At 37.6% G+C, this 13,762-nt stretch overlaps 1 protein-coding gene across 1 annotated transcript in view; it reads left to right on the plus strand.

The window, feature by feature from the left end:
- Positions 1-1,900: 1,900 nt before the first annotated feature.
- Positions 1,901-13,762, plus strand: part of IFI44L (interferon induced protein 44 like) — a 17,588-nt gene continuing 5,726 nt past the window's right edge. Inside the window, exons 1-6 of the mRNA XM_006774686.2 lie at positions 1,901-2,003; positions 3,669-4,138; positions 5,877-5,925; positions 7,467-7,662; positions 10,110-10,262; positions 11,888-12,059. Of these exons, the coding sequence (XP_006774749.1) occupies positions 3,679-4,138; positions 5,877-5,925; positions 7,467-7,662; positions 10,110-10,262; positions 11,888-12,059 (1,030 nt within the window). The 5' untranslated portion in view covers positions 1,901-2,003; positions 3,669-3,678. The remainder of the gene's footprint in view (positions 2,004-3,668; positions 4,139-5,876; positions 5,926-7,466; positions 7,663-10,109; positions 10,263-11,887; positions 12,060-13,762) is intronic.

Raw genomic sequence — 13,762 nt, forward strand, 5'->3', positions numbered from 1 at the left:
ACAGTGAGAGACTAACAACAATAACTAATAATAAAATAGAATCATCATAATACTATACTAAAATAAATGTCTTATGAATGTGGTCTTTCTCTCTCTCCACCCCCCTCCTCTATCTCCTTCAAAGTATCTTATCATCAAATACTCACCCTTCTTATTATGATGTGAAATGATACAATGGATACATAATGAGATGAGGTGAGGTACTCAAAAAGGCATGCAATGAAAATTGGAATTTTTTTCCTTTCTAGAATCTTCTATTTAATATTTTTAGACTATGGTTGACTCCAGGTAACTGAAGCAGTGGAAAGAAAAACTGCAGATAAAGAGTGGAACTACTCTATTGTATTTCGATTTCCCCCTACACCTTCATTGATTTTAATGGTTTATTTATTTGTTTGTTTATTTTAGTGTGTGAAGCATTAATATAGTTCTAAGAGTAACAGCCATACAAAAGGGTATATTTTGAGAAGTGAATAGTGGAAAGAAAAACTGCATATAAAGAGTGGAACTACTCTATTGTATTTCGATCTCCCCCTACATCTTCATTGATTTAATGATTTGTTTATTTATTTATTTGTTTGTTCATTTTAGTGTGTGAAGCATTAGTATAGTTCTAAGGGTAACAGCCATACAAAAGGGTATACTTTGAGAAGTGACACTTCTTCAACTGATCTCTTATGTGTGGGCATTTAGGCTGCTTCCAATATGTTTCAATGATAAACAATGATCCAATGAATAACCTTGTGTATATGTATTTTTTGCATTGTATTTCCAAGATAGATTATTAGAAGTGGGATTATTGGCCAAAAGAGAAGGGCATGCATACTTTTCTTATATATTGTTCAATTCCCCTTCAAAAATGCTTTACCAGTTTGCATTCCAATTCTTTTGTAGGCAGCATATATGGGTCTTATTTTGTTATGCATTCAGCCATCTTATGTCTTTTGGAGCGTTTAATCCATTTGCATTTAAAGTTATTGCTGATAACTATGTATTTATTGCCATTTTATTGTTCCTATTTGTTATCTTTTTTTCTCTTCTTAAAAAAGACCCTTTGCCATTTCTTGTAATACTGGTTTGTAAAACACCTTTATCTGTTTCTACTCTGTGAAGTTCTTTATCTGTCCTTTAATTCTCAACGATAGCTTTGCTGAGTAACCTTGTTAGTAGGCCTTTACTTTTCATCACTTTGAATATTTTGTGCCAGTTCCTTCTAGCCTGCAAAGTTTCCGTTGAGAAATCAGCTGACAGTCTTATGGGAGCTCCTGAGTAGGTAACTAACTGCTTTTTTTCTTGCTGTTTTTAAGATTCTCCCTTTGTAACCTTTGACCTTTTAATTATGATGTATCTTGATATAGGCATTGCTGAGTTCATCTCATTTGAGATGCTGTACTTCCTCTGCTTATATGTCTAATTCCTTGACCAGATTAAGGAAGTTTTTTTTGTCATTATTTCTTCAAATAGGACTTTAATTTCATGCTCTGTCTTCTGCTTCTGGTAACTTATGATACAAATGTTGCTTCACTTGCTGTTTTCCCAGAGGTCCTTTAAATTATCCTCATTTTTATTGATTTTTTTCTCTTTGTGTTTCTGATTGGGTGTTTTCTACTACCATATCTTCCAAATAGCAGATTTAGTCCTTTGCTTCATGTAATCTATTGTTAGTTATTAGCTTTATTGGAATTTTTAAAATTAATATTTGCCATTTCATGAAAGCCTATATGTGGGGACATAGGGAATCAAAGATCATTTTCATGTGCTAGTGGGAATCTTATTCTTTTCTGTTTTGTTTTGTTTTCTGTCTTTTTCTGGTTGGGAAAAAGAAACTTAATGGCACCTGGCATGCTGCCAGCTGAATGACGCTTTGACTTTCAGTTTCCTCTCTTTCAGACCAGGAAGCCAAGGATCTCAGCAGAACTTTCTGTCTCCAGAGTGTGGCTGCTGCACAAGCCAGACGGAGCAGCTCATACTCCATTTAGGCCTGATCCAGCTTCTAAAAACAGGTCAGTGACTTCCTGCCATCCAATGTTTTCTTCTTGTGTGAATAAAATGGCCTTTTTTTTTTTCTTAGATAAAGAGTTTCTGAATGAAATTGGTGTTAATGATCGTACTTCTGTTGTTCATATGTTTTGCTTTTCAATGAAAATTTTATGCACTGGGTACTGTAGAGAGAAAATTAACTGTAATAAAATGTCCATATAGTTGTATCCGATTTGTATTTTGTTTCATTGCTTCCATTTGATGTATTTTCTTCTGACTAATTCTTCCTTATAATCTGTATAACTTGATGTTAAATGTATTCTTCAAGTTTTTGATTTCAGATTTATAGATTTTTAAATCCAGAATTTCTTTTTGTCTTCTTAATTTTTTCCATTGTGCTGTCAAGCATTAAATCTTATGTTTTAATTATTTGAATAAGCCAAGCATATTTATTTAAAAATCTATGTGGGTAACTCCAATATCAGTTGGGTTTGTTTTCTTTTTCTTGTTTTTGTTTTTTCTTGGCTTTCTTGTTCTTTGTTTTGTTTTGTCCTTGTGTTTATGATCAGTATGCGGCATTTGGTATTTTTTTAAAAAAAGATTGCAGAGATAATTTGAAGCTAAAACAATGTTCTCTTTATTTACACAAGATTTATTTTGCATGCAGCATGCATCTATCTATAGGCACTAGCACTCTCCTTTATCTTAACCCTGTCATAGATTGAGATTATTAGCAAATGGGATTAAATCTGTCTGCTTCCAGTCCACCCATCCTCACTTATTCCTTGTTCTTCAGAATCCTAACACATAGCCTGGAGGGAGCTATGCCAAGCATTTCCTTGCTGTGCCATATTACCTTAGCTTAATGAGTTTAGTGAACACTTTGGCTAATTTCTCAGCAACTTAGGTACCTCTTCTATGGTAGATAAATGTACCTCAGGAAAATGTGCTCCCACATGCCAAGCTTAGTTCTCTATATTCACTTCTTTTTGCAATCTTTGGAAAAAGAAAAAACGAAAAATCTTTACTGCTTTGTTAGTTCTCCAATGCTTTCAGATCTATGTATTTTACAGTTTATCTTGCATTTCTAATTTTTCTCATTGCAAGAATTGGCACAATGGCTATTGTTACATTTTGCCACTCTAGGAACTCCATTACTGTTAACACTTTTCATATTTCAATTTCTTTCTTTGTGAGGTCTTTTCTGTATGAATTCCTCATTTCTATCTTCTAATTCATGATCTAGGAAACTGTGGCCTGTGTGTCAGCCACTTGTTTTTGTAAAGAAAGTTTTATTGGAATACAGTCATGCTTATTTGTTTACATATTGTCTCTGGCAGCTTTTGCATTGACAAAGTTGTGTAACTGTGGCAGAGACCATATGGCCACAAAGCCCAAAATATTTACTAATTATCATTAAGAAAAGGTTTTCTGATTTATAATTTTTAAATTCTTTGCTCACTATGTATTTTATTTTGCCTAGTGGTTTAAAAAACTTTATATTTTTATATCCAAATTACCTATTTTTAATATCTACCTATTGTACCATTTCTATTGCCTTATATTTCAAATAACATATTTTAATTAGGTCAGAGAAAAAATAACTACTGGAACTAGAAGCAGAGATCTCTACTTTGAACCACTATGCTATACTTTCCTCTTAACCTATTATTGTTTTTTTCCATTAGATACAGAACAATGGCAGTGACAACCAGATTGACATGGAATGAGGAAAAGACTCTGCAAAAGCTGCTCGGAAATGTTTCCTTGAGTCTTCTTTATAAGTCTAGTGTTCATGAATGTTCCATTGGAGAGATGCTTGATAAGTGCGCTCATCAAGGACCCACTATAACAGTGATTTACTTTCCCACCTCTATTGTTGGGGTATTTTTACTTGGGAATTATCCTCAAAAGGGTGAATATTGTAGACATCAAAATTCTTTTTATTTTTCACTTAAAACTGAAACAACTAAATTTTTAAATGTGAAACCAGAAATTGTTTCTGAAAAACTGGAATTTTATTCCTCTAATAATATCATTCTCTCCTTAATTCCACACAACTCCCAAGTTTTTATTCATCCATCGTTAAAGGTTCCAGGAGGAATAAAATATCTCAAAACCATGGGTTATTTGGAATGTGAAGTTTTTCGAGTTGAAGGTATGTTAGATTCTCCTACATTTTCATTCCAGTCTTTGTGTTTGGTAGGTTATAATCTCTCTCTATAAAAGCCTAATATGCAAATTGTCCCCACAGGAGTTCGAATGATCGCTTGCTATGATGTGTGTTGACCACCAGGGGATGGTGTAGAATGAAGTAAGGCCCCGACCAGTAGCCAATCAGCCCTGATCTCTGGCCAGGCCTAGGGACCCTACCTGTGCAAGAATTTCATGCACCAGGCCTCTCGCTGATCTATAAGCAGAAGGAAATGTGAAAGGAACAAACAGATTTCATGCCATCAATTTTCTCTTTCAGAAACTCCAAATAAAACCTAGGAGACTGGAAAGTATAGGCAGTTGAGCAAAGTAAATTGGTAAATGTAAGTGAAGAGACAGAAATGGAGATCAGGGTCAGGGGGTGAGAGAAAGAGAGAGAGAGAGAGAGAGAGAGAAAGAGAGAGAGAGAGAGATGGCACAAATGGCATTACTATCATAGCAGGTCTATTTTGGTTTTTGGTTAGTCTGAAAATTTGTAGGCATGTTTATGTGTATGTTTCCAGAGTGAGTTAATGTGTTGATGCCACCAGATGGGACTGGCATGGAGTGGGTCTGCCCCTGGCTGGCCTGTAGTGTGTGGGTTCTTGACTTTGTGTAGAAAAGATTTCACAGCATGAGTGCAGGTGATTTGGAGAGTATGTTTTTACTAAAGCCGGGGACAATGAAACGAAGGACTTAGGGTGGAAGAAGCAATAGGGAGAGCTTAGGTGGTGCTCTGCTTTGGCTCTCTAGAAAGGTTATAGGGAAGAAGTGAGCCAAGGTGGGACTGCTGCTAGCTCACTGGAAAGTGAAGGCCACAGTGATAGAAGTGAGCCAAGGTAGAGATGCTTTCAGTTCACTGGAAGGTCAAAGAAAAAGAGGGCCTTGGAGACAGGATTGAGGAAAGGAGTGGGGAGTAAATCTGGGAAGAGCTATCACTACCTGCTGCATCCCTGGTTTTAAACCTCATAGGAACCCTTGGAGTTTAGGAGGAAATAAAAAGTCCATGCCCCACACTGGGTCTTTGTCTTGAGAGTTTGTATCTCTCTTCTCTGGATGAGAATCTTAGGGGAGAGTTTCAGCAGAATATTCATTAGCTTTCCAGTTATGTTTTAAATATGCTGATAGATCAAAATGAGCGTACGGGGGTATTTGAGATTTTTCTTTGGCCTGCTTTACTGTTTTAATTTTATCTTGGGTATATGTGGCTTTAATCGGGTTTTTGCTATTCATTCCCCTGACTTCATCTGTCCTTGGGTTTAGCTGGCACAAATGGCATTAACTTGGTCTCTGTTCTCTATTTCCCTGACCAGGGTGATTTAAACTATGTATCCTCTGGTTAGGGAGAAGAGTTATAAACCATTTGCTCTCAAGTGTCGTTGGTTAGGGAAGATAAAATCTTGTGATTCATTAACTGGCTGTAAGTTGTTCAAATTGTTTGGCCCTGTTTAATTATCTTGTCTCGGTTTCCCCATTCTGCTTGCCCAGGAATTTTCCCAGCTTCTTACTATCCTGCCACATTGGGAAGGTACTCTTTCCTCTTCTTATTATGTTGCCAACACTAATTCCTCATTGAACAGCTCAACCCTGGGTTAGGCAAGCACACTTAATGCCTTATTTATCAGGTTGACCACATTTAATAAGACTTTAAAAAGAGAACTGAAGAAGTTTAAAAAATTATGATGCTGTTTTATTTCCTATAGGAATTAAGAATAGTAAAGGCTACATAAGGAGGATAACAGGAGTTGCACAGTAAGTTGGACTAATTACTCATTTCATCCTATCTAATAAAGAGGAAATATGCTAATTGACACTCGCGCCATTGCAAAGATGGCAGCACCTACAGCCAATAAGGAGGGAATATGCTAATTGACTGCCCCACCCTCAAGGATAGTGGCACCCACAGCCACAAGATGGCAGTGCCCAGTCCCCTCAGCCCCATTGGGGCAGCAGGCATGCGGCAAGGCCCATGGGCCCAGCATTGCTGCCCCTGCCTCCAGAGTCCCCCAGTCCCCTCAGCCCCCCAGCTGCCCAGGGCTGGCCCAAGGTGCAGGCAAGCCTTGGATGGTAGCTGCCCAGTTGCCCAGGGCCAGTCCGAGGTGCAGGCAAGCCTCGGATGGTGGCTGTCCAGCTGCCCAGGGCCAGCCCGAGGCTTAGGTAACTAGGGCCAGCTGAGGTTTGCACTGCCGGCAGTGGCAGCAGCAGAGCTGTGATGGGTGTCGCCTTCTGCTGATTGCCAGGTCACCTCCTGCCCCTGAGGGCTCCTGGACTGTGAGAAGGGACATGCCAGACTGAGGGACCGCCCCCCCCCTCCAGTGCATGAATTTTCATGCACTGGGCCTCTAGTTTAGAATAATTGTACATATGGCATCATTAAAGAAATATCAAAATAAAAATCACTTGGAGTGATAAAAATGAATTATGATGTTATTGACATAATATGTTCAAAGTAGTTTAGAACAATAACAACAAAAATAAAACATGACCAATTGTAGGCCACTTTAAAAATCCACTTGATGACAATTTAACTTCAGGTTTTACTTTCGACCTGTAATATTCAAAGTTTTCTAGACAAAGTCTAGATGACTATTTTAGACAATGTCTCTGAAGTTTTTCTATATGACTAAAGTTTTTGGAGAATGTCAGCAAATTTTCAAAACCAAGCCATCTTTCCCCAATTATAGGTAAATTTCTCTGCATTGCATATATTTTATTTTTATTTCTTTTAAATATAATATTACTACTGAAAATAATAATGCATTTTCACTGTTGTTGATATTTCTTATAGATATATGTGGTCTAAAGCTAATAGTTTGACAATGATTTGGTTGCTGGTCAATGTTTAACTTTAGTCAGATATAGACAAATGCATTTTCTTCAAGCACAAAGTACATAACCTAGTCCAGTGATGGCAAACCTATGACACGCGTGTCAGAGGTGACACGCGAACTCATTTTTTGGTTGGGTTTTCTTTGTTAAATGGCATTTAAATATATAAAATAAATATCAAAAATATAAATCTTTGTTTTACTATGGTTGCAAATATCAAAAAATTTCTATATGTGACACAGCACCAGTTACGTTAGGGTTTTTCAAAATGCTGACACGCCGAGCTCAAAAGGTTCGCCATCACTGACCTAGACCATTCAAATCATATTATAGAAGATGTTAACATAAAGATAATAACTAAGTAATTAAAACATTTTTAAAAATTGGAGTCAAGAAGCTCTGGAAGAATTGTGCTGTTCTTCATGGAAGTTTGGCTGTTGTATTTAACTACCATATTTTAACAGGTTCAGAAATAAGCTCCTATCAGAGCTCAGAGCCTACACACCCTGCACAGATTTGGTTTCAGAAGTTAATATTCTCTTGCTGGGTCCAGTTGGGTCTGGAAAGTCCAGTTTTTTCAATTCAGTGAAGTCTGTTTTCCGAGGCCATGTGACTCGCCAAGCTGCAGTGGGGTCTGATGTCACTAGCATTACTGAACTGGTAAGTTATCTTTGAATTTCCTGAGAATTTTTATAAATTACAATTATTAGGTTTATTGATTTTTTTGCCATTTTCTCTCAGACCAATAACCTCCTTTTAATCTACAAACAATTAAATGCTAAATCAACTGTAAAAATGAGTAAAAGTTGAATGAGAACTACCTCCATGAAGTTATATTATACAGCAAGGCTTTCCATTTTTATGGATGCAAGAAGTAGTTATATGAAGAATGATTTTGGGACTTGTACAAAACAGCAACAAAACTGTAAAAACTTTGTGTAAATCTTCAATCATTATATTTAATGTATATTTTTGCTCATGTCCCACATGGCTTTATCTGGATTGAAATGATTTTCTCTTTTTATAAAAAAAAGAAATGAGAATTATGTAATACAGAAGTTCCCTTCACATAAGATCATTTTATAAGAAATAATAATGAGCAACAAAATAGCAATTCCCTTTAATGGGTCAACCTTCAGAGAGTAAGTCTATAATTTTCCTACAAACACCATCGTATTTCTAAACAAATATGTTTAAGGAAATAAATACTAATACTGTTTAAAAACTGTTACTCTAAAGATCTGCAAATTATGATGCAATATTTACCTAGAAACTCCCATTTTATGTTTGTCAAAGTGATATCATACAATCAAAGAATAATAAAAAATAATAAATAAGAAATTTCATAAACAAGCTGTGTTTATATATCATCACTACAACCTAATATTGTTATCTTCTGATAGGTTATAGGTTATATGCTGTGCACTGCCAGTGCAAAATTTATCATAAAAATATAATGGCCCATTTTAGTGCCATATTCAATAACTGAAAGCATTTTCTAGGATTTTCAAGAATCACATTTTGTTTGTTGAAGTTGTCTAGATTCTATTCATGTGAGTGGCTTTATTTTATACTAAAGGCCTGGTGGATAAAATTTGTGCACTTGGGGGCGTGGGTCCCTCAGCCCGGCCTGCGGTCTCTCATAGTCTGGGAGCCCCATGATCTTGATGGCAACCTTAGAGGGAGGCCCTGCCCACCCACTGCAGCCTGCGGGTCTCTGGCCTGGCCCTCCCTCTTTGGGGCGATCATATCATGGGGCAATGGCTGGGCCCCCGACCAATCACATCGCACCTGCCTTTGCTGGCATGGTGCCAGTGGGTGTCATAGCATGGTCATTGAGATGGTCTTTTCGCTGTTCAGCCCTTTGATAGATTTGTATATTACACTTTTATTATTATAGACTAGTAGCCCAGTGCACAAAATTCGTGCACATTAAAAGGGAATTAATTAGCAGAGATATTTTAATATTGCTATTTCCCTTTCTCTATAAACACATGCTCTTCAAACTCACCTAAACAAGTGGTCGAACATCCCTTTCACAGTCCAGGACTGCTGGCTCCCAACCACTCACTTGCCTGACAGCCTGATCACCCCTAAATGAGTCTGCCTGCCAGCCTGATCACCCCCTAACCACTCCCCTGACAGCCTGATTGACATCTAACTGCTCCCCTGCCTGCCCGATTGCCCCCAACTGCCCTCCCCTGCAGGCCTGGTCTCCCCCAACTGCCCTCCCCTGCAGGCCTGGTCACTCACAACTTCCCTCCCCTGCTGGCCATCTTGTGTCCACATAGGGGCGGCAATCTTGTGTGTTGGAGGGATGGTCAATTTGCATATTACTCTTTATTATATAGGATAAATGTGTTTAATATTTGGAAAATCTAGGTAAACCAGCCAGTGAACTGATATTTTAAATGACCAGTGCATAAGGTTACAAAATTATTTGTGGGTAAAATCTATTTCAAAGTGTAAGATAGATCAGTGAATTTAATGTAACAGAGTATGAAAATGTCACAAATTCCATATTGCAGCTTATTTTTGAGAACTTACCACTTGTTGAATTTTCATGTATATTAATGAGAAATATACAAAATTTTCTGAAAAATGTTAAATTAAATGCTTCTTCCCTTTCCAACTACATGTGTATGATGCCCGATTTTCTTTATATCCTTCAACCAAAACAATATATTACAACAGATTGAATGCAGAGATAGATATGAGAATCCAACTATCTTTTATTAATCCAAACACTAAAAAGATTTGCAAAAAAGTAAATCAATCCCACACTTTTTAATAATATTTTTGGAAAGTAATTTTATTTTTTCATAGAAATCTTGGTTAGGTTAACATGTAATAGGTTCATAATTACATTTTTAAATGATTTAAGGAATATTTAAAATTCTTTCAGTTTTAATTTATGTCAAGTATTAATAAATGTAACTCGTATAAAATATCTGTGGAATTCTCAATAATTTTTAAGAGTCTAAGGTGATTCTGAGACCAAAATGTTGGAGGGTAGCAGTGTTCAAATATTAACCAGTCTCTGGTCTTTCTACTGTCATGAATGCTGGTTGAAGAATGCAATTTTACACCTCCCCCTTTTTTTGCAGTATAGGATGTATTCTATTCAAGATGAAAAAGATGGAAAATCTCTGCCATTTACGTTGTGTGACACCATGGGGCTGGATGAGAAAGAGGGAGTAGGACTGTGTATGGATGATATACCCCACATCTTAAAAGGCTGTGTGCCAGACAGATATCACGTAAGAACTTTTTAGTCCTCTAAAACATTTCAAAATAATTTTATTATGCTTTTTGTTGAATTTTTACTCCATAAGGAATTTTTAACTATCATAAGGTGATTTCTACATTAGACAACACTACTGTACTTTATATGAGTAAGTATTCACATAAGTAGAGTTACTGCTCTTCTTTTCTATAGTATTCAGAAATATATCCAAAAGGCAGGGTTCTACTTCCAGTAAAAGATCAGGAGGAGATTGTGTTTACTAGTATATCACTCTTTATTATGATGTATAGTTATAGTAAAGCAGTAGTTTAATCTCACATTTTTTTGATCACTTAGACAAAACATTGGAACAACTAACTTTTTTTTGGTTGAAGCATGATGTTATACTGTAAATACTTAGTATTCATTATTTAAATACTACTTAAAAACCTAGGTCTGAAATGTATTATAGGTAATAATAATTCCCGTCTCATAGGGTGGCTGAAAAGATAAATGAGATGATGTACTCCAAATTCTCAAAAAGTTAACCATCGTTATCATCTTTCTTTTAGGTACTGGGTTAATACAGTTAGCCTCAATTTCTAAACAGTGATTTCTTTTGCCTCTCAGTTGTTTTTGATTGAAAACTGTAGCCAAGTACTCATACAGGGTATCGCAAAAAATCTATGCAAACACTTTGAATAATTATAAAGGCAGTGTTTATTAAAATACATTTCATTTTCCAAATTGAGGTATCAGCTGTTAATGCATGTATGTATATATTTGGGACACACTATTTTAAAAACTATTTATTTTAAACCTAAGTTGTGTCAGACACTATGCTAGTTATTAGAAACATACACTTGAATAAGAACATAATTCTTATCTTCATGGAGCTCACAATTTAAGAAGACATAAAGACACTGGGAGGAAGAACAGAGCAGAAAAAAAAATCATAAGCGTACTAATACCTTCATTTTTTACAGGGGAAAAATATGAACCATTTCAGTCCAACAATGAAACATATAGTTAAAACTATGTGTAGAGGGATAGTAGGGGCCAATGGAGGGGAAAAGGGAGACATCTTTAATACTTCCAGCAATAAAGATCAATTTAAAACATAATGAATCAATCTTTTACTATGTTTTGTCATCTATTTTCCTAATCCTAGAAAGATTATTGTCTTGTGGTAAGGCAATATTAACATGAATTTGAAATTTGGTATTTCTTCTGTTTTACTATAGTTTTTTTTCTTCTGGAAAATAAAAAGAAATTATAGTATTTTACTTTTAATGGGATTTGCAGTGTATTTTCTCCTTTTCTCTCTATTCATTAGTAAGTATGTAAAATGCTTAGAGAGGAGTCTTAAATGGTGTGTAACATTGATAATGGTAGTTTTTCTGGATAATGTGAATTATGGATAATTATTCACCAAAATAACAAAGTGGGTTTTTTTTTTTATAACAAAGATATAATGCATTATACTCTCACTGGAAAGAAAATACGGAAGGGGCAATATTAATAAATCTGGGGGAAGAGGAGCTGCAGGGAGGGAAAATTATGGGTTGGAGGTTAATGGTGGTCACATTTGAAACATGAAGTTTGTCTTAAAGAATTCAGCAGAGACTCTCTAAATGTTACCTTATGTTCCTCTAACAGTTTAGACCCCAGCAACCAATTACATCCAGCCATCCTACCTTCATCATCTCTCCATCACTGAAGGACAGGATTCACTGTGTGGCTTATGTTTTAGATATCAACTGTATCGACAGTCTCTCTTTTGAAATGGTGGCAAAGTTTAAACAAGTTCAAAAAATAGTGTTAAACTATGGTGAGTCTCATTTCACTAATTAAGATTTTTTATTTTGAAATAATTATAGATTCATAGGCAATTGCAAAGGTAATACAGAGAGATGCCATGTATGCTTCATCCACTTCCTAAGCCCTGGGTTGATTGGTGCCCACCCTAAATCCTACTCTTCAATCCTGAAAGACTAAAATGGCCATAGCTTTTTGTCTTCTGTGGTTTTCATGTGACTTGATAAGGGAATCATCTCCCCACATCATGTGACTAGACCAGGTTGATCAAAACCAGGAAATTGACATTGTTTTAATTTGTGTGTATAGCTCTATGCTGTTTTATCATGTGTACTAGTAGACTCGTGTGACCTAGTACTATAATCAAGATACAGAAGTATTCAATCACCACAAAATCCCTCTTATGATACCTCCTAATCCCCCACTATTCCTAATTCTTGACAATCACCAATCTCTTCTCTCATCCCATAATTTTGTTATTTAAGAATATTATATAAATTAGAGGCCCAGTGCACGAATTGGTGCATGGGTGGAGTCCTGGTGGCCCTGATCAGGCAATCAGGCAGGGTGGGTCAGGGGGAGGGGACACAGGAGGTTGGCCAGCCACTTCGCCCCCAATGGGGGTGATGAACTCTTTTAGCTTTTTCTTGTTTGTGAAGCTCTTTTTGTGGCCTTCAATTCTAAATGAGCTTTGCTGGGTAGAGAAGGGAGTGGCAGGAAATATTTGAAGTGCCCAAGAGCAAGGACCTGCAACCAGGGTGACCTTCCTTTTGAAAGGACACGGCTTCTCCATGTGCGAGGGTTCGGTCTCCATGAAACCTGGGTCAGTCTTTGCATTGGGCGAGTGGAATTGCTGAGGCCTATTTTAGAATCGCCAAGGCTGAGAGCGTGATCTCAGAACAGTTAGAAACACATTTGCGAAGGGATGTTATGGGTTCTCGCTCATCAAAAAGCCTACGCGTACCTCTGATACACTAACAGGGTTACTTTAACGCTGAAGCCTCCATCTGCAAGCGCACCCACCTCCAGGAGCTGGCGGGAGGTCGAAAGTGGCCGCGTGGTGCCAGACGACCTAGCAGGTGTCAGCGGCTCGCCCATCTGAACCCAGGGCGCAGGGAGAGGGGCTCTGACATCTCCACCACACAGAGGATTTGACAGCCGCGGCAGCAGCTTCAGAGCTTGTTGCTATTTTGTTTTATTCTTTATCTCCTTTTCCCTTTAAACCTCTCCAGGCTGTGTGCGTTCAAGAGAGGAGCAGCCTTTGCAGCCTCCTCGGCGGAGAGCACACCTTAGATCTGGGTTCACACGCAGCCGGACAGAGTCCTGTTTAGAAACCAGTGTGGGTCCGGCTCTGTTACCGATAAAGAGGTGTTTAGATTCTGGCACGTAAATGTGTTTCCTGCTTATCCATGGGGCCTAGAGGCCGAGCAGCCACAGGCACAGCCACAGTTCTTCACTCACTCACAGGCCTCCATAGGATGCAGGCGCTCTGCACACAGAGGGGGCCGGGGAGCAGATTCGGGCAGCAAAAGCAGAACACGGCCATCCGCAGCCCTGCTTTTCCCAGACCTCTGTCTTAGTTCTGATCTGCCCGCTCTGGGTCTATAGTGTCTTATTCTTGAGGCAGATTCGGGCATCTAGGGGACATGATGTTTATCACACGCTGTTTCTCCATGTGGGTGATCAGCACGGGTCCTGAATCAGGCTGCCTCAGCA

The sequence above is a fragment of the Myotis davidii genome, unplaced genomic scaffold (genome assembly GCF_000327345.1).
Source record: "Myotis davidii unplaced genomic scaffold, ASM32734v1 scaffold248, whole genome shotgun sequence".
NCBI classification, from domain to species: Eukaryota; Metazoa; Chordata; class Mammalia; order Chiroptera; family Vespertilionidae; genus Myotis; species Myotis davidii.